Here is a 21,764-nt window from a genome sequence, read left to right on the forward strand (position 1 = left end):
GAATGTATTCAGTGTCTGCAAAACAAAGAGTTGTACCTATTCTAACCTTATCCTTGCCCCTTTTCTCTTTCCACCATTTGCCTCAAAAAAAGCAAAAGCCAACTGTGACCCAAGGATACACCCAGACTCTAAATCTCCAATAGACGAGGATGATCAAGAACATATTGCAAGGCCAGAATCTCCCTCTGACAGGAATAAACAGTCACCTGATAAAATAGGTGAGGAAGCCTTGATCTTTGCTAATGAAATGGGACCCACCAGGAAGATTTCATGGTGGGAGAGGGGGAATTTGCCAGATAAGCCATTATAATTTAAGTTACAGCATGAAGTTTAAAAATCTGTCCATCCATATTTCACAAAAGAGATTACTACTGAAGCTGGATAATTTAGGAATGTATGTCTTAACAATGACTTAATATTTTAAAGATATTTTTAACTTTTATTAATGTTTTGTCTCGTGAATATTTTAAAGTTAATTTTCATTTTGATGTTTTGGGGTCTGTAACGTCCAAGCTGGTTTACACAAAATACTTAAATACTATTGAAGGTGTCTCTACTCTTCTGGCCTATGGTATTGTTCTGGGGCGACAGTATTAAATACCCCCCCCCCAGCATTATCCCCTTCCCCAACGCTTAAAAAAATAGGATAGAAAGCCAGGAACCTTAGATTTTCTCAGGGGTGAAATAAAATTATTAAGTCTGTATAAATAGTTGCCATGTCTGCTCAAATGTATAAAGTATGTCTCTGTAGAGTGATGCTGTGTTGTTGCTTTTGGTAAAAAACAGACATTTTAAATTTTACATATATTTTGATTTTGAAACACAGGACTTATCTGTCTGTTGTGGATTTTGTTTTAAGGCAGCAAGAGACACATACTTGAAAGGGACCCATCTCTTGTTGTTGCATATGTTTGTAAGGTAAGAGCTTTTCTCCACATTGAGGGTGTCAAGGTTCTGATTGACGAACCCAACCAAGCAAACACCTTCAAGACTTTCCAATCTCTTAATGTAAAACTTTATTGAGCAAATCAATCCTCAGGCCAAACCCCCTATAGTAAAAGGAAAGCACTTCCCCTCCCATGGAAACAATTAGAAACAATTAGATTGTTATGAGAAATTGTCTCTTAGCTGAGCCAGACATCTGGCAATTGACCTTGCTTCTCACAGTCTTCTTTTCTTTGAAGTCTGCATTCCAATTTCCCCTCCTCCCCCCAAGCTCTTTGGCAAGCTGAGAAGCAATAATTGTTGCACCAGCAAAGCATACCTCAAGCTTGGCAGAGGGTACCTCAGTCACTGTTTGGGAACCTGTCATAGTATAAAGATTCAATATCATGCTGTAATAGTTCTGAGCTAGGGAACACTTGATATGAAATAAATACGATCCAGATGCTTTGCTTATTAGAAAAGCTGGGTGAAAGAAATGCTAAGATTCCAAGCCTGTTAAGTATGCATTTTTAGGATTTCACTACATCTGGGTTGCATGTGCTTGGATGTTTCTCATATAGATTGTGGAAATAAATTGAGAGTTGTTTAGAATTGGTAGGAGTTACATGTGCATATTGCATATCATAGGTTTATAGACTTCTCCCCAGTATATGTATTTATAATTGCAGGATTTGATGATCTTAGACCTGACTTCCTCATGAGATGATTTATTACTTTTATGTGTGTATTGCTTACACTTGATCTTAGCCAAAAGGCCAAGAAGCAATGCTTGGTGGGGTGGTCTAGAGCTGAAGGCACTCGCCTCCCACTTGGAAAGTTGAGAGTTCGATCCTAGGCAGCAACAAAGCACAAAGAGAAAATATCTGCTGCAAACTCCCGTGTAGGCATCAGGGAGGGCATCTGGCCAGTAAACACTCAGCTTCACTTAGTCGCTCCGACTCCACCCCAAAACAAAAGAATTAAAGGGTCGTAAAAAGAAAAAAAAGTGTGCATTGCTTAGTTTGCCAAATATAATAAGATATTTCATCCCAAGCCAAATATACCTTTCTGTCCCTCTCTTAGTATTTCTAATGTTAGTGTAGGGTTGTAAGTAGGTGAGTTTTATGATATAATGTCAACTTTACCATTTGAGATGACTGAACACTCTGCTAGGAATACATGGTGAAATAACCTATATTTTATCTGTAGGTCCATCCAAAGAAAGGAACCTTCTTAGTGTTAAAAGCAAAGGAACTTGGCTTGCCTATGTAAGTAGGGAATTTCAGTGTACGTTTATATGTAGAATGCCTTCAATCTTCAGAGATTGGTTAACCTTTTTTTGTTTTTTTAGTGGCAATGCAGCAATTGCGCCCATAATAACAGCTGTGAAAAATGGAGAGAATATCGTGTTTGAAGGAAAAGAGGTAGAACTGTCTGAAGGGTCCTTTCATTTAGGACCTTTTGCATATGAAATTAGCTGGGCATCCCTGTCTTGTGAATGTAACCATTGGTTTTTTTCCCTTTAGTTTATTATTTATGGCAGAGAGATTACAACCTAAAATGCTTGTTTGGCCTTTGCTTCAATCAGTGGGACTGTTTAAATGAATTGAGTCCGTAAAACTATTGATTTGTGTAATGTGAAAAAGCACATGAAGTTGTTCCTCAGTTATTCAAAGGGAATCTTTTACGTTGGATCCGTTCATCATCGTGGGTTGAGGGGAACAGCTTTCCGAGCTCAAACGTTCATATAACATGATGGAACAGTTTGACAAAACAAACCAATCCAAACCAAACCCTGCCCTTCCTGCTCTGTGGTCCCTGCTTCTTGGTCGTTATGGGAAATGTTACCCAGTAATGTTCTTCTCCCGGTTGAAATGTGGACTGTGATAGACTTTAATAAAATATATGTGTTGATGGTGTGCATTGACCTGTGTATCTTATTAACAGATCTTGGCTGAAGAACTTTGTACGCCTCCAGAGCCAAGTATAGCATTCATTGTATTGGAGTGCCCTCATGAAGGTTTTATAGAAGCAGTCTGTGAAAACAGTACACTGCTAAGGTATGATTAAGCAAAAGCTCAACTGTCTTCATATTTTGTATGAAGGAACCACCGGACAACAACTTTCTTGCCATGTCTTTATTTGTCACCATGTCTTTTGGAAGTATGAGTCTATTTTTATATTCATCAATCCGTGTAAACAACTCTTTTACCCTAGGTCAGTAAGATGTGGCAAAATCTTAGTAGGTGAGAAAATTATATGTATTGCATATGGGGGGGGTCCCCAACGTTTCTGGGTTAGCAGCCCAGTGGGAAAGGGAGGGGCAAGCACCTTTAGGTTAGTGCTGGCGCAAGGGCAGCTGAGCGCATGCATGCACATGCGCACACTGGCCAGCCGTGAGTGCGGCCTGGTGGCCAAAAGGCTGCAGCCTGGTAGTGAGCCACAGCCCATTGGTTGGGGACCTCTGGCATATAGGGTTGATTCTTTCAGTGGGTGCATAAATACAGGTAGTCCTCGACTTACAACCATTTGTTTAATGACCATTCAAAGTTACAACGGCACTGAAAAAAGTGACTTAATGACTGTTCTTCACGCTTACATCCATTGCAGCATCCCCATGGTCAGTCAATGAAAATTCAAATGTAACTGGTTAATATTTAGGAGGGTGGCACAGTGTCCCCGGGGTCATGCGATCGATCACCTTTAGCGACCTGACAAGCAAAGTCAATGGGGAAGCCAGATTCACTTAACGGCTGTGAGGATTCACTTAACAACTGTGGCAAGAAAGATCGTAAAATGGGGCAAAACTCACTTAACTCAGCAACAGAAATTTGAAGCTCAGCTGTGGTCGTACGTCGAGGAGTATGTGTAGTTTGAAATTCAGTAGAGTAAAAAAATAGTGCAGAAATACTTCAGGTACAAATTAGAGCTTGTATTCTTGCAGCCAGAAAACTTATCTACATTTGATAGTTTCATGTATAGTGTTTAGTATTTTAAGATCAGAACTGAATTTTTGATCGCTTAGTTCAACGCTGAACTCTCCTCTGTTGAAGTTATAGAGGCGTGTTGAGGTACAAGGTGGCAGTCTCTTGTTGAATTCTGGTCACTTGTCGGTGAAATCTATATGCCCAGGCCTTAGAGCTTGGATTCTGTAGATATTAGGGTAGTAACTATCCTGATATGTGGTCACAGTATATGCTATATACATAATCCGCATCCTGAGAATTTCTGCTTTTATATCAGATCTTTTGTTGCAGGTATCGGCAAGGGAATCCAGAACATTCTGTGGCTTTAGTTGTTCATATCACTCCAGACTCTGTTCTGAAGGATAATCGGTATAAGCAGTGGTTAGAAAGGTTTGTGTCTAGCTCTCTTCATAGTTTTAGTTGCTGCTCAGATTATCTAGCATAAATGAGGTTTGAATAGTGGCGTGCTGAATTTCACTAGCATTAATTAATTTCCTGTTGCTTTACTTTGACATAATGCTTGTATTTCACTCATTCTCACCAATTGTTTACTGTTAGAATGATATTCAGCATTGTTTACTCCTTGGCACCTACACAATTTTTGAAGTGCTTCCCGTACATTTGCAGTAATTCTTAATTACTAGAATAATATTACAAACATAGACAAGAGTCCAGAAAAAGTGAAGTCTGTATCTAAAAGAAGAGAATCTCTCTGTAAAATAGGGAGCTTCTGACTTATTCACTGTCATGACAACATATCAGCATTTGGCTTTATTTGTTTTAATGTATTTCACAGGCAGTGTATTTCACTGGAGATCCAGTGAATTAACCCTGATAAAAGCTCCTGGGTGCTTCTCAGACGAGAACATTTTATGCTTTTTCTCAGTTGCTCTTTTTTACTGATATTGTTCTATCACTTATGGCTGAATATCTGTGTTCTATTTTTAAAACCTTCCTTATATGGGAGATTGATAGACAAGGTGAGGAAGTCCCATCTCCATGTTATGAGTGATAGGCATATTGCATAGGTCCAGGCGAAAAGGAGAGTGCAGACAACACAACTGTTTAACCTTTAGTGGGGTGATAGACATTGCAGCCAGATTGCTCTCATAATATACCTGACCTCTGATTGCACTAAAGCTGTCATGAAAAGCACATAGAAGAACAGAAAGGAGGAGTCAAGGCATTAAGCTGTAAATAGCTTCTGTTTTGTTTGTATGGACAATACTGTTAAAGCCCAGCATAAAATAGAATTTCCTTACCTTATTTAGAATATCAAGTTTTAAAATACGCCTGATTTTTTTCTTATTCACTAGCTTTGGTGAAAATACTCAACACTTGATACTCAACGAAAATTGCAAGTCAATACATCACCTTCACAGCTACAGAATTCAAAGTCAGCTCAATTACATACACCCAAAAATCTTCCCATTGCTCAAAACCCACCACCCAAGCAAGGTAAGAAGGTAATAGTAAATAGGGAACAGCTGGAAGGGTACATGCTCTGTTTCAGTCATTTTGGTAGCATACGCTTTTATGTTTTTCTGTCTACCCCTCAGGAAGAAGAGGCTGAGTTCAGTGTGCCTGTGACTCAAGGAGAATGTCTCCTCAAATACCAGCTGAGACCCAAAAGAGAATGGCAGAGGTTGGTAGCCATTTCAGTTTGCCTTCATATTATGAATTCAGTCTTGTCCAAAGACTTACCTCCTTGACCCCAAGCATATAGAATTTCTGCAGATTTTTTTTATCTTTCTACCCTTTTCCTCATCAATTGGGCATTATTTTAATATTAAAAAAATGAAACAGCTTTTTACAAAAATATTAGTATATTTTAATCTCCATGTTTTGCCTCATATCCTTGGAGAATATGTCAGAATAGTACTTGTTTTAAATTGTGCTTACTAAATAAAATAAAATGCAAAAGGATACATAAAATATTTCGAAGCAAAATATTTGAACTTCAGATGCACTCTTCTGAACCAGGAGTGCCCCATTTTGAGCATAAGCAGATGGGTCGGAATCATTTCCAGAATGCTCAAAGCAATCCGTACAGGGTGCTGTATTTCATATCTAATATGCGGTGCAGTTGGAATGGGGCGTTTTGGACGCTGTTATGTCATTTGTAATAATCATATAATAATATAATAATCATGCAAAAATACATGTAACAAATTTATCGTAATATTATAGAGGGAGCCACCCAAAGTTGTTGAGAATCAGATGGCATACAGGTTTAATAAATAATTATCATTATTAAGGCAAATAGATGGGGAAGAAATGGAGGTAGTGACAGATTTTATTTTTCTGGGCTCCATGATCACTGCAGATGGGGACTGTAGCCAAGAAATTAAAAGACGCTTGCTCCTTGGGAGGAAAGCCATGGCAAATCTAGACAGCACACTAAAAAGCAGAGACATTACCCTATCAACAAAAGTGCGTATAGTCAAGGCTATGGTCTTCCCAGTTGCAATGTATGGCAGTGAAAGCTGGACCATAAGAAAGGCTGAGCGCCAAAGAATTGAAGCCTTTGAACTCTGGTGCTGGAGAAGACTCCTGCGAGTCCCTTGGACTGCAAGGCGATCAAACCGGTCAGTCCTAGAGGAGATCAACCCTGACTGCTGTTTAGAAGGCCAGATCCTGAAGCTAAAACTCAAATACTTTGGCCACCTAATGAGAAGGAAGGACTCACTGGAGAAGAGCCTAATGCTGGGAAAGGTTGAGGGCAATAGAAGAAGGGGACGACAGAGAATGAGGTGGCTGGATGGAGTCACTGAAGCAGTAGGCGTGAGCTTAAATGGACTCCAGAAGATGGTAGAGGACAGGAAGGCCTGGAGGAACGTTGTCCATGGGGTCGCGATGGGTCAGACACAACTTCGCAGCTAACAACAACAACATCATTATTAAACAATTCAAATATGGTATAAAAGAAACTATACTCAGAAATTTATCACATAATAAACAGTTCCAGAAAATCTGAGATTGCTTAAAAGCCTCTTACTTGCTGATCAAAAAGAAAAATTAGCTATTGATAATCATGTTGTAATGTTGTTGTTAAGTTTGAATGATAAAAAGAGAAGAGAAAAGCCACGTAGTAGGTTTAGATGGAAGTCACCAAGCAACTTTTCTGCTCATAGTAGTACTTGGTTGCTTTTTAGTGGGAGTGGGGAACAGTGGCTTCTGTGTCTAGAAATTTACATAGAACTTGGCAGCATGAGCAATTGGGCAAACAATTTAAAAACAACTGCATTTCAAATAGATGTTCCCTTTTATAGCATCTTGAATTAAATATATAAATTAGGGATGCATTTTTGAGATCTGTGGCCTTTGTTTAGAGATCACATTGTTTGAATTGGGTGGCCATATAAATGCAACAAACAGATAGATAGACAGACAAGAAACTAGATAGGGTGGCTGGCCAGTGAGTTGACCTCAGGAATATTTGGCCAGTGATGTGCAAGGAAGTGGGAGAGCAAAAATGTATGCATTTCTTGCAGTCTGTAGGTTGGCCACTCTTGAGTAAATGTTTCTCAAAGTTGGTAGGTTTTTCTTTGTGATAAAAGTATCAGAACGATTAAGAATAATAAGATAACCCTTGTTCTTAGAAAATAAAATGCTTGTTAATTGCTTCTCATTGTCTCTTGTGTTTTTTAGGGATGCTCTTTTTAATTATAATCCTGCTGAATATGTAGCTGAAGCCTTGCAACTCCCTGACTTCCAGGATTCGGTGCAGACATGCCACGAGAGCTTGTCAGCGAAACCAGCATCATCAGGTCAATAAGCTATCTGCAGGAATCATCAACATATCCAGTCAAACAGCTGACTGTGGAAAAAGCATACATTTGTTAATTCTGATAGAGTTTGAGAAATTCATTTAATAGATATAAACTTTTACAAATAAGACAGTTTGATAATCTCAAAAAGTCAATGGTTGAAAAACAGGTTGTCAGCTTTGAAGGTGCCCATTCTATAATCATTTATAAAAGTTGATATTACTGGTGAGGTGACTGTCTTCTGAGATAAGAGTGTTGTGTTCTGGCCATGCAAAGGTTATTTATTTTTTTGTTAAAGCTGCCTAATTTTTATTTTTTTATAAAAGTTTTTATTGAATTTTAGGGAGGGGATATAACTAGGGTAGGGATCAGGGTTTAGGGTGGGGTTAGGATCGGAATTGGGGTGGCAGCGTGATTGGAAACAACATTGGGGTTGCCCCCCAATAACATTTTCAAGCTTTAGCAAACAGACTATTGTCTGGGTACATATGTTCAGTTAACGCTAATTAATATAACAGTAAAAGCTGCCTAATTTTTACAGTATCTCTGAAGGACCGTTTTTTCAGAGACATCCAACAGTGAAGGATGCAACCGATATACTGGATCATTTTTGAGACAATTTTTTGCCCACATTTTGCCCTTCTTTGCATGCAGGTTATTTGTAACTTGAAGCTGAGGGAAATAATTTTTTTAGAACATTATAAAAAAAATTCTTACAAACTTAGAGCTGCTTATTTGTAAGCTGGCCTTGGCAAATGTGCTCAGGTGCTTATAGTAGAATACAGAATTCAGAATAACAGTGTGAGAAGGGACCTTGGAGGACTTCTAGTCAGGAGAACTTATACTATTCTGGAAAAATGGCTGTCCAGTCTCTTCTTAAAAATTTCCAGTTCTGGAGGCCAGCCGTTCCACTGGTTAATCATTTTCACTGTCAGGAAATTTCTCTTTAGTTTTTATGTTTATATTATGGGCTTCCTATTCAACACAAGTATTTCATTTTTAAGTAACAATCCATAGCTTTGGTTTGGATGCATTTAACTGCCTTTTTCTTATTTTCTAGAAACCCAAGATTGCTATCCAGAAGTTGTGTTCTTAGGAACTGGCTCTGCAGTACCAATGAAAATACGGAATGTTAGCTCTACCCTGGTAAATATTAGGTAGGTTACAGTTTTGAGGAAAGTGATAGGCAGTTACTCGAAAATGAGTGGATTAAAGTGTAATACCTAACTTCTCCAGCATTATTTGCCTTCATTATTGATTCTGATTTCAGTCACATTCAAACAGGAAATGGATATAGGAAAGAATCCTTTGTAATATTTCTGTCTGGATCTCACCAGTAGATGTTAATCTACCTGTTGTCTTCTTTATTGAATTGCTAACTCCTGATTTCTTTATCAAGCTGAAATGCTTGTTATTTTAATCATACATTTGAGAGCCAATATTAAAGCAAATAAGCAAAGGTCAGAATCTTCCATATTAAAATCAGGGGTGAGTCTAGATTGTCATAGGATACAGTTCTACAGTATAAATGCAAACTAGGATTTTTAAATATACTTTCGCATTAACCATATGTAGATGGTGAGAAGACATGCAGCAGAACAACTATCTTAAAACTATTACATGACACATTGTGAGGGAAGGAGTAGCATGTCAGGGTTTTTTTTAATATCTTGATAATATATACATTCTCTTTTCTAGTCCTACTCAATCTGTGCTTCTGGATTGTGGGGAAGGAACCTTTGGCCAACTTTGCCGCCACTATGGAGATGAAATTGACAAAATATTATGCAACATTGCAGCAGTATTCATTTCGCATATACATGCTGATCATCATACAGTGAGTAGCATATAATAACTGCGCTGTAATTTTATTCTTCTCTTGTTACCAGTAGTTCTCCCTTAAGGATGGTAATTGGCACCAGCAATTCCACTGCTAAATGACACAGTCATAAAGCAGAAGATCCTGTGACTGAACTGACTTACAGTGGCAATTGCAGCAGTCGTAGTTCCCATTGTTAAACAAATCCCAGTGGTTGTAGGATCCCACAGTCACATGACCTGTCAGTTTGCTGGAATTGATCTTGTTTGTTGAAAACTGGTGTTGAAGGTCAAAAATAGCGATCGAGTGACTGCTGGATGCTGCAACATTGTAATTGAGTTGCCCTGAGGTGAGATAGGTGGCAAACAAATTTAATAAATAACTAAATTGTAATCTGGTTGCCAAGTGCTAAACTTGCAATCATGTGACTGGGAATGCTGCAATGGCCATAACTATGGTGACCCATTGTAAGTACCCCTCATTCAACATCGTCGTAACTTTGAATGGTTATTGAAGGAGTGATTTTTCAGCAAGGACTACCTGTATATTGAATATAATCAGTGGGTTATTGCTTCTAAGTATTTCTATCAAATTGTAGGAAATCCATTTATGTCGCTAATTTTTTCACTTGCAAACAACTTTGAAATGACGTTAATATTGATTAATTAAACAATGAGCTAAATTTGTTAACATCACTACGAACAGTATTTCAAAACTTGCTGGTAATGCCTTTTTTCTAGCATTAAGTAAAACTATGTTGTCTTCTGTATATTGAAAGGCCATCTATATATACATTTTATATACATTTTTTTGCCTTTACAATCAATCCGCTTCAAGAAGGAATATTTAAAGATGAGCATGTAAGAAATAATCTTTCACCAACTTTCTTTCTTCTAGGGCTTATTAAATATCTTAGTGCAGAGACATCGTGCACTTGTAAGTAGTTAATTTATAATCAATGTATACATATAATATAAAATATAATAAATATATAAGTATAAATTATTAGTTTATACAATTTATATAGCTTCTCATCTCACAGCAGTGAATCTCGAGATATGACCATAATAGAGCCTGCCCATTATGTCGTATGTCACAATGGCCGTTAAGTGTTTCGCTTAATGATCCCTCCTTTCCTGCTCTCCCCAATGCAATTGCTAAACGATCATTAAGTAGAACATCAAGTGCTTCGGGGTGAAGGAGTCCTTGGAGGCCTGGCCCAGTCTGGCCTGCTCCAGTCCTCCCAAGACCTCCCCATCCCCAAGATTGCTTCCTGCCCCTTGGGTCACCATAGACCTTTTCCCACTCCCATTGCGTTCTCCCAAGCCTTAGGCCTGATTCCCACCCCACCAGGCCAAACCTCCTCCTCCTCGCTTACCTTTTGAAGAACTCCAAACCCTTCCAAAGCTCTGGGATGCATTGCCTCATTGTGTGGCCATGTGATTCCAGAAGTGGCAGTGATATTTATAGCTAACAGAATGCAATTCGGCTTCTGGAATCGCACTTTGCGAACAGGAGAAAATGACCTGTTCTGCTTTGCTAATGTGGTCTGCAAAGCATTTTGGAAACTTCCGGGGCCTGAAGTATCTGAAAGGGTGTGCGGACTGTTCAAGAAGCAGGACAGGTCGCTTTGTCCCTCAGATGCATGGCACGATTCTAGAAGCAGCTACCATGTTTCCAGTGGCTGAATTGCATTCCGGCATCATTGCTACTTCAAGCTGTGTGGCTGTGGGACAGATCACTCTCTTTTTCTGCCTTAACCAGGGAGCGGGTTATCTTGTGATTGGTTTCTCCCTGGGTTGCATGGGTGACCCAGAAGTGGCCATCATTTTGCTCCCCCCACTAATGCCATGAGACAAGGCACTCCATTTTGCTTCCAAACAATGTTGCACAGAGTTGCAAATGGAGTAATTTGTCATTGGGCTGTGTGGTATGGTTTTGGAATTGTGCCATGTGGCCAGGGGGCAAAGCGACCCATTCCAGAGCTATGGAAGACTTTGGTACTCTTCAGAAAGTTATGCGAGGAAGAGTGTGTGGGGCCTGATGGGGTGGGCATCAGGCTGAGGCCAGGAAAATCCTATTCGGGGAGGAAAATGCTTTTAGGGACCTGGTGCAGGGGGGATGGGTGGGGGGGGAAGACCAGCATCCCTGTGTTCGGTCATAAGAGCGAATAAATGTGGTACACTATAGAGGCTGTAACTTTGGGACTGAGTTACAAGCTTTTTGAGAGGTCCGTGTTAACTTTGAACAGCCGTTAAGTGACCAGTCATAAGTCAAGGACTACCTATACAAAGATTAAAACCATCATAACAGTCATCATTCATGATGCCCAGATCAAACAATAATTCACAAAACAAAAAACACGTCACCAATAGAGGTTTACCCAACTGCCTGCTCTAAATGCCCAAGTGAATAGCTTGGTCTTCAGAGCCTTTATGAAGGCTAACAGTACAGGAGTTAACTCGATCTCTCAGGGTGGTCTTCCTCAGTCACAGAGGCACAGCCACAGAGAAGGCACGACTCCTAGGTCCAGCAACATGGGACTGCTTGATGGGGGGGACACCTGGAGCATGGTCTTCTTATTATACTTGGTAGGATGAGCAGAAACAGTAAAGGATAAAGAAACAATGAAGGACAGGTAGTCCTGCAAATAACCTGGTGTCCTATGCCATGTAGCACTTTATAGGTGGAAACCAGTACTTTGAATTGGATCTGGAAGCCTCCTGGGAGCCAATGCATTCATAGAACAGTAATATTATATGACTGCTCATGTTGTGGTGTTCTGGACCAGTTACAGCTTCTGAATGCTCTTCAAGGGCAGACCCATTTAGAGTGCTTTACAGTAATCCAAAGAGGAGGTTACTAAATTATAAGCAAGGACTCTAGTTCATGAATGGTGTCATTGGTACACAAAATTAACCTGTGCAAAGGTTGCCCTAGTCACAGCTATTACTTACTCTTTGACAAAGGCCCATGAGTCCAGTCTTACATAGCCCCTGTTCAAAATATGTCAATCTTGCCAGGGCTGAGGATGTCAGTTGAACCAAAGCCTGTTCTATACAGTTCAGGCTGACATTTCCCAGGAATTGAGAAAGGAACTCCTTCATTAAAAATACTTAAGTATCAGAAGAATAAACAGGGATTAATTCTTGACTTGTTTTGTATTGTGACCTCATGGTTTACTGGTTCTTGCAAGATCTCTCATGATTTGTTTATTCACCTTCACTCAGGTGTCCCAGGGCGAGTCTCACAATCCACTGTTATTAGTTGCACCCACAATACTTATGACATGGCTGCATCAATATCATGATAACTGTCAAGAGATCCTGGGTCACACCAAGTAAGTAGATGCAGTACTTTGAAGTATATTTGTAGCAATGTGTTACCGTAATATTCCTTTATCGTAAGTTACTGTTGACTAAAATGACACCGAAAGATGAGTCACTCGAGACTTCGCTGATCATACCTTGCTGTTGCTCCAAATGTTACAGCTATGAGCATTACTCATCACATGAAGACCTTGTCTTTTTTGTATCAGTTTATATTCCACCCTTCATCAAAGCAACTCAGAGCAGTGTGCATGACTTACTGCTTGTCACCCTGTATCACTGATGGCGAACCTTTTAGAGACCGAGTGCCCAAACTGCAACCCAAAACCCACTTATGTATCGTTGGGTGCTGGGTGGGTGTGGCCAATTGGGTGGGTGTGGCCCATTGGATGGGCGTGGCCCATCGGGTGGGCATGACTGGTGGTAACAGTAGATTGGGTGGGACTAAAAAGTTCAATCAATCAATTCCAACTTTGCCAGATCTTTTTTTTCCCCGTGAGAAGTTGAAATTGATTATTGATTGAACCTTTTTTTTTTTTGCACACAGCGGTGGAGGCCTAAAGCGAAGAGTTTTTATAAAACCCAGCTGAAGGCCTAGGACTGGGGCGACGGCGTAGGTGCCCACAAAGAGGGCTCTCTGTGCCATCTGTGGCACGCGTGCCATAGGTTCGCCATCACGGCCCTATATCATAAATTACTCCAAAGAGAGTGTTTCTAATTCAAGAGGATTCCTGGCCCTGTTCCCACAATACCCTTAATCCAGTTGGCCATTAACCCAATTAGATCCCCCTGCTGATGATTTTGGAACCCATTTTCTCCAGGAGGTGCTATGATCTGATGAACCTGGGTGTCAGGGAGAATTTCATAACAGCGCTAGCTCTTCTCCCATTGATCTAGCAAGCAGCAGTAGATACGGCTTAAAATGTGCTGCAGCCTGGTTTTGGTGCTGTCAGGCCTTGCCAATGAATTATATAATGGAAAAGGCTTGGGGTTTTTTCCCCAACTGTTCTGTCTCTTCAGCTTTTTTTTTCTTGGAGATACAAATGAGGCAGTTAAGTAGACTTGATGTTCCCAGGACACAGTTTACTGGATTGAATTAGCTTAGTTTAGATTGATTCTGCTTTGGACAGAATCTAGCCCCAAGTGAATCAGCTCATAGGGTCCAGTTGGCCCAGTTGTGAAAACAGGGCCAGTGATTTTCAGGTCAGAATGGAGATTTGAACTTCTGTGTCTCCTTAATTTAAATCTGGCAATAGTTGTATCAGCACTTTCATTCTCAGTTTAGTTAAGAGTTTGAAGACGTTAGAGGTCAGGCCGAATGAATTCATTTAATATATTAATTTAATATCTTGTAAACATCTAGGAATTTCTTTGTTGGGACCCTAAATTGTTTTGAAGATGAGGTATAGATATATTTCACATAGATTTGATTCAGTTTGGCAGTTATTTTTTAACATCTGCGGAATACTGATTGCATATTCTTTAAATCATTGTTCATCTAGATCAGAAAAATGATCTGGATGACGTAATATTTATTAGAACCTTGCTGGTAACATTTCCACCAGGGGTTTATTATGGGTAGTCCCAATTTTTAAATTAAAAAGCTTCAGCCAATTTAGAGCAATTTTACATCCATGTTAAGACTTGAGATTAATTTTATTCTTTATAAAATTCAGAGGGAACGTGGACAAGCAGATAATGGGGTGAGACAATAGGTTCTTCTATTGCAATTGGTTGATGTGAAGCAGAAAATAATATTACTTTTATTTATTTATTTTAATTCCATTTGTATCCCGCCCTTCTCCGAAGACTCAGGGCGGCTTACAAGCTTAGCAGTAGCCTTCATTCTATGTATATGCCTGCTTATTAGGGCTTTCATACACACCCCCAAGCGGCATTATTACAAAGTCAGCTTAATTGCCCCCAACAATCTGGGTCCTCATTTTACCTACCTCGGAAGGATGGAAGGCTGAGTCAACCTTGACACCTAGTAACATGTAGGAATTTGAAAGGAGAAACAAGTGTCCTGATGGTGTGCACTTATGAAGATAATGCTTTCGTAGTTTTGCTGATATGAAAAGTTTTTGTTCTTTCATAAAACAAAACCGTACATGCTTTTACCATAATTGTGGATCTCTTTTTTTTTTCCTTTTCAGAATGATTCCTGCCCAGTTTTTAAAGGAAAATGCCGATGTGTTTAAACCCAATGCAAAGGTGTATATTGAATTGCTTAAGGAGAAGTGTGACTTCAGAGAGGTAAAAAAGGCATGGGATAGACGGGGATAGGAAAAAGCACAAACAGATTCCAGGTGCTAAGGCGCTATGACTTTTAGTTTCAGACATGCGAAGTCCGGCATTGTAAGAATGCCTTTGGTTGTTCCATGGTCCATAAATCTGGTTGGAAAGTGGTCTACTCTGGTGACACTATGCCATGTGCCGCTTTAGTTGACATGGGTGAGCTATGCATTGACTTCAACATTACTGGGTATAGTTTGGGTCATATACCATGTGTTTGAAAATGTTCTTACGCTGCTCTTCAAATGTCACAAATATGGTTTTTCACAGGAAAAGATGCTTCTCTGTTGATTCATGAAGCAACCCTGGAGGATGGAATGGAAGAGGAAGCTGTAGAGAAGACACACAGGTAAAGAATTTCTACCAAAGGGTGACATCAATAAAGGAGATTTTTAAAAAGTTTTTTTTAATCTAAACTGTAACAGAAAGCAAATAGAGATATACTTTTTGTTCCTTGAATAATTATGTCAGATTGGAGCAAATGTTAATTACTTTAAGTGTTTGCATATTTACCTGTTGTAATTAAGTTAGACTTGATTTTGGTTAAACCCTTTTTAGGTTGTAAGGTTATTTTAGAAACATCAACACCCATTATATTAATATTTATTTATTTATTTAGTTGCATTTGTATACCGCCCTTTCCCTGAGGACTCAGGGCGGTTTACAGGGAATTAAAAATCAAAACATACAAAAGTTAAAACCAGTTAAAAAGTAATTAAATTCACCCTGTACACTTAAAAACCCCAGTTAAAATTATTCTCCTCAGCCTGGGCCCGAGAGCTCAAAGAGCCAGGTCTTCAGGCCCTGGCGGAATGATCGGAGGTCATATGCTAAGAATCTGTGTTTTGACATGAAACATTGAATTATATATGGGGAATAAATGTTGCCTTTATCAATATTTAAAGGTTTAATTTTGATATTCCAAGAAAAAAACAAATTGAGACAGCAATTTAAAATTTTAATAATTTTCAGGATTCTGATAGGGGTAAGACTAGATGACCTAGTTTTATTAGGGTTAAATATATTGCTTGGTGTTTTGAAGCAAGCCTCTTTACTGATTTGTTTTGACAAGGAACAGCAGTTGGAATACTCCATAAATACTTTTATGTTGCTCCCATAGTCTTCCAATTTGCTTTTCCCTCCCTTTTAACATAAGTTGCTATGAAGGATTCTGGGAAGATGTCTTTATTTCCTACTGTGTTTTCTTTTTATTTCCTTTCTATAGCACTACTTCACAGGCTGTTGAAGTTGGAATGAGAATGAATGCAAAATTCATCATGCTCAATCACTTCAGTCAACGCTATGCTAAAATTCCTCTTTTCAATGAAGATTTCAGTGAAAAGGTTGGAATTGCATTTGATCACATGCAGGTCAGTTAAAATTGTAGCTTAGGCTAAGACAGCTCTACATTTTCATTTGCTTCTTTTGGACACTGGATATTTTTTCTAAATAACCTAAAATATTGATCTGGTTTATTAAAAAAATAGTATCATAGATTAAATTAAATAAAATTATATAGGGGGATCTCTGCCCCAAGTGTCTCAAATTGTCAAAATTGATGACTCTTATCTTACTGAAGTGGATTCACAACTCACACCTTGTAATACTATACAAGCATGTATGGTTTCTGTTGTTTTTGTCAGCATTCCCTTCTTGCTTAGTCTGCAACTGCTTTTTGATTCCAAGTTATTCTTCTGTGCATTAATTTTTATTAATGCACATTAGTAATTTACATTATTTGGCGATGGTTTCCTTTATTTTCCCATTCACAAGAGAATGATTGTACTTCTAGAATGACTCTGATTTGAAATAATTTAATCTAGCAGTCCCTTTTAAAGAACTTCTAATAGATTGGAATTTCACTGGGCTGGGCTTAATCTAGTGAGCTGAGAGGAGTGTCTTCTCATTATCCAGTTGGACCAGACGTGTCAAACTCGCGACGTCACGTGATGTATCGGAGCTTTTTCCCCATTGCCAGCAGTGGGGTGGGTGCGGTTTCATTGTGACGCGTCTGGCCGGTGGGCCGGCAGTTTGATACCCCTGAGTTGGACTTTCAGGTCTGATAGGAAGTCACTGGTCCACATCTCTTGGTTCCTCTTCAAAATGTATTTTCATCTATCCATTGTGTAGCTTGGTCCCAAAGTTTGTTTAGTATTTCTCCTAGAGCAGACATGTCAAACACAAATACAATTAGTTTATGTAGGAGTGATAGTGATTCAGCAGATAATTTAGTCTATGATATGGTTTTTTTTTTTGTAAATCAGATCGATATTCTTTAGGATATTTAATTGAGAGTCTCATTGGACACCCTTAGTTTGGCCTATTTTTCAGGCACTTCGGAGGAAAGAATGATACAAATGTGCATTTGGGATTGAGAGAGTATATATTGTATAGGAAGATTCAAATTTTGATAAATCCCTGGGTATTCTTATTTTTCCAAATCATTTTTCTGATTTGGTTGTTGTTAGTGAATGGTTATAATTATGACCTGAATGGTTGTTATTACTGTTTCTCCAATGGAACCTTTTAATATGTTGGTCCTGCCTCTTTTTCTAATCCAGCCCAGCCTCTCTGCCTACTCCTCAACAGTGCTTCTATTGTTTTTGAAACTAATGTGCCTGTGGTAACTTAATTTTTATATAGTTTTTTAGTCTTCCTTTATTTTTAAAATCTTAGTTATTTTTAGTTGATTTTTATTTTATCTCTTTATGCTGTAATTGTTTGTAATTGAATATTCTTCAGTCTCCAAGGCTACAGTATCGAAGTAGGTCTGGTTCTGTGTTTTAGTTTCTTAGGATGTTTTGCCTGCTGCCACTCTCTAGATCAGCGTTTTCCAACCTTAGGAACTTGAAGATGCGTGGACTTCAACTCCCAGAATTCCCCAGCCAGCATAGCTGGCTGGGGATTTCTGGGAGTTGAAGTCCACGCATCTTCAAGTTCCTAAGGTTGGAAAACGCTGATCTAGATCATGCTTTGAGGTTATAGCCACATAGGAGTTCCCCTTTTACACGCACACACACACACACACACACACAGCACACACCACCATCTTTCTCTATTATAGACTTAAAAAGAGAGAGGAACTTCAAACGAACAAACAAAAGATAGGAAATAAGTCACCTTTTTTGTAGGTATGACATTAGTCTGGTGAAGTTTAGGTGACCTTATTGGCCAATTCATGTTGTTTTTCCCAGTCGGCTTTTCCAACATAAGACAGATATGATGGCATGTTAGAGTAGAAGAATTCTGTTTTTAGAATCCTGAGATGGATTTTCCTAGAGATAAGAACATTTCATTTATTTTTTTTATAATAATTTATTAGTTTTTCAATATTTACAATAATATCTTTAGAAAGCAACGTGGTGTCCAAGTTACAATAGTTCCATTTTCAGACAAATACATATTATTACAAATCTCCACATTATTATAGCCAATGCTTCCTCTCTCTTTTTTCTTCAATATATATTATCTCTTATCTAAGTTAACATATTTCTTATTGCTATCCATCAATCACTTAATAGTTTATTTTATTTTATTTTTTGAATCTATATCCATCGATCTTTTAATATATTTCATATTTTAACATTCCATCTTAAAAACATCAAACACCTTATCTATTTTTTCTAGCTTTAATTTTGTATTAATATTAAAATTAAAACGTGTAAGATTTCAATTTCATATTACTAAATAACCTTTTTTTCCTTTATACAATTTTTTCCATACTTAATACTGTAATCCAGTTCTCATTTATCTCATTTCCATATCTATATCAATTTTACTATATTTAAAATAGTAATCATTAAAATACAAATCGCAAGGAGAAAAAGAAAAGAAGAGAAAAGAAAGAAAGAAAGAGGAAAGAAGGAGGAAAAAGAAAAGAGGAGGACAATAAAATATTCTTGTTTCTCATTTATAGTTTCCACATATTAAACCTTAACCAAAATTTGTTCCATTTTAACATTCAATACATCATATCTCTGCATCCAAATATACTAGCTACATTCTGTCATTCTTAACATATATGCATCTTAACCCATATCATTTAAAAAAACGCAATATTTCATATGTTAATATTCATTCATTTGTATTTTGTTTTTTATCTTTTATTATTATTTTTGTTAAGTGATAAATATTTTTATCTACTCATCAAATCATTCTCGTAATCCCAGTACTATCCTGTCTATTTTGGTATTATCTATTTCAGGCTTCTTAAAAATGTTCATATTTCTTCAATCTTATTCTTTCTTGCTTTCTTCCTTTGCCATGTCATTTTACGCTTCTTTGCCTCCAGGTCATCAAAGCATTCTTGTATTACTGTATCATGTTGAGGTGGACCTCCAATCTTCACCTTTGAAGAGTTAAAAGAATCTGCCAATAGCTCCAAATCTTATTATTTTCACCTCTTGATACAATTGTCCTGGTCCAAGTAAACATCCTTCCATATTTTCTTCATCACCATCTTCAGAAACCTGTATTTGTTGACTATTTAATTCTTCTGCCAGTATATTTAATTGTTCAATTTCTTCTATTGAGTCCTGTCCCAATAAAATATTAGTTGTAATCACAGTCTGAGTTTGGGTTAGTTTTATCAAGATACTTTCTAACTCTTTCCCAAAGGCTCTTATTTCATCACCAGCTGTAGAAAGAAGCTGATAAGTTTGGTAGGATATTTCCCACAGAGCATGAATTTGTTTTTGAAAATCTTCCATTGTAGACTCTCACACCTGATGTTCAAGGTTATTCTTTATCTTGGGTTTTTGTTTTTGTTTTCTTTAAAGAGAAAATCAAGAATTGCAATTTCAAATTTAGCCACTGGGTGTCCTCCAAGTACTTTAAGAATCCTTTTCTTTTGTTATTTGTTCCTTAAACGTTTTGTTTCCAAAAACAACAACAACAACCCAACACCCCTGAATTTGTTCGCTGCCTTCCGAGGGGAGGGTTAATTTCCCCCTCCCTCTTCACAGGGGGAAAAGTACTTAGCAGCTTAATTAGGTGAAAAAAGGATGATTGAGGTACAAGGGAGGAATCTTACCCTTGTCTCTTCCACGCTGCTTTAATGTTGCCTGATGTTAGCTTTGACTTCGGCTGTCTGCAGCTTAGGAGCTGGCCATATTCCTATGGTCAGTCTTTCATCCGCCGGTACAAAGGGAATGCAGGCACTAATGAGGGGATTGCTCCCCCCCCCCCGTGTTTCTACAAAAGCCCCTTCTGGAGATAAAAACATTTTAAATGTGTAAGTGAGGTTGAAAAATTGACTGGGCACTAGATTAGTTGTCCATCAGGTGTCAGGACCCACCCCAATCCACATCTTAGGAAATAAGAACTCCTGGATCCAAGTTTGTCCAAAAGGAAAAGTTTACTAGGATGAGATCGGTTGTGGCAATACAAGACGGGATCTGACATTGAGTTACATTTCAATACTATATAAAGCATTCCCGTTTCAACCCCACTCCCCTCAAATCCATTTGGTCAGGCTCACATCATTTACTTAGGTGTCAGGCCCTTTCGTGGGAAAGGGAAATCTTGTGTTTATTGTTATTGCTTTCTTCCTTTCAGTTCCAAATGGAGATGCAACCCAGACCTCTCTCTCTCCCTCTGTTCCCCCCAGATCAAAAGCTTTCCTGGTCTTTGAAAACAGCCTACTGCAATCTGAATAACCATCCTCTCCGTCCCCCTCGGAGAGATGGCAGAATCCCAAGAATAAGCACAATATTCTAACCATACATTTATGAAATGTGATATAAATGGATTCTGACATCAGGTTTTTCTTTGTCTGTTGACACAAAAGAGTTCAGTATTGAGGTACATGCCACACACCTAACCCTTCATTTATGAAAATTTAAAGGCCGTAGATTCATACAGATTCTGTACAGTTTTTGCTATATATTATTGGTTTTCTTTGTCAGGTTCGTATTGAGGATTTCGATGCCATTCCAAAATTGATCCCGCCTCTGAAGGCCTTGTTTGCAGATGAGATTGGAGAGATGGAGGAGCGCCGGGAGAGACGAGAATTGCGCCACTTGAAAGAGGCATTCAAAGCTTCCCAGACTATAACGGGGAACAGATCACCAGCCAAAATGAAACTGGAACACTCTGAGGATTCTGTTGGAGCACCAAATAAAAAACTCAAAACTACCAATTAAGCAAAGCAGCAAAGTAGCTGCTGTTCTATCAAGGAGAGTGACTTAAGCATATGACATCTGATGTGTGTGATAGCTGAAGACTCTAGGAGGTATCAACACATTGAATTTTGCCAGCTGGTTGGCTCTGGATAAATTGCCTGTGTTGCCTCTACAAGCACGAGTTCCTGCTGGACATGTTAATAGCTTAGCTAACAAAATGTACTTCCCAGCTGCATTATCTGGAGATACTCGGGTCCGATGGCTCATTTGCCTGTCTGCTGGAAATATTTTTTTATTGAGACAATTGGGGATCTGCAACCTATTATTTTGATTCTCAAAACAATGGTTAATTTCTTTAAAACCAGACCTTTAGACTGGATGAGCTTGTAATGTTGTGACCGTATACATTTTTGGAGTTGTCACTGCTTATCTAAAATTAATTTTGCAGCATTCTTCCTATGACGCTATTTATAGCGTAACATTTTAAGTACTCATATTTTTAAATTCAAGGACCCAGTAAATAAAATGTACAGCATGGA

The 21,764-nt window shown here is 38.4% G+C and overlaps 1 protein-coding gene across 2 annotated transcripts in view; it reads left to right on the top strand.

Annotated features, from left to right (window-relative positions):
- Window positions 1–21,764, top strand: part of ELAC2 (elaC ribonuclease Z 2) — a 41,238-nt gene extending 19,474 nt beyond the window's left edge. The window contains exons 7-24 of one of the 2 annotated variants that reach the window (XM_083352323.1): window positions 93–218; window positions 860–918; window positions 2,134–2,192; window positions 2,276–2,348; window positions 2,872–2,984; window positions 4,182–4,280; window positions 5,207–5,348; window positions 5,450–5,535; window positions 7,542–7,660; window positions 8,721–8,817; window positions 9,359–9,497; window positions 10,377–10,415; window positions 12,710–12,819; window positions 14,965–15,064; window positions 15,142–15,262; window positions 15,374–15,452; window positions 16,329–16,473; window positions 21,010–21,764. In XM_083352323.1, the coding sequence (XP_083208449.1) occupies window positions 93–218; window positions 860–918; window positions 2,134–2,192; window positions 2,276–2,348; window positions 2,872–2,984; window positions 4,182–4,280; window positions 5,207–5,348; window positions 5,450–5,535; window positions 7,542–7,660; window positions 8,721–8,817; window positions 9,359–9,497; window positions 10,377–10,415; window positions 12,710–12,819; window positions 14,965–15,064; window positions 15,142–15,262; window positions 15,374–15,452; window positions 16,329–16,473; window positions 21,010–21,246 (1,943 nt within the window). In that variant the 3' untranslated portion in view covers window positions 21,247–21,764. The remainder of the gene's footprint in view (window positions 1–92; window positions 219–859; window positions 919–2,133; window positions 2,193–2,275; window positions 2,349–2,871; window positions 2,985–4,181; window positions 4,281–5,206; window positions 5,349–5,449; window positions 5,536–7,541; window positions 7,661–8,720; window positions 8,818–9,358; window positions 9,498–10,376; window positions 10,416–12,709; window positions 12,820–14,964; window positions 15,065–15,141; window positions 15,263–15,373; window positions 15,453–16,328; window positions 16,474–21,009) is intronic. The other variant, XM_083352324.1, reaches the window with a different exon arrangement.

This window comes from Vipera ursinii (assembly GCF_947247035.1).
Source record: "Vipera ursinii genome assembly, chromosome: 2".
Lineage (NCBI taxonomy): Eukaryota > Metazoa > Chordata > Lepidosauria > Squamata > Viperidae > Vipera > Vipera ursinii.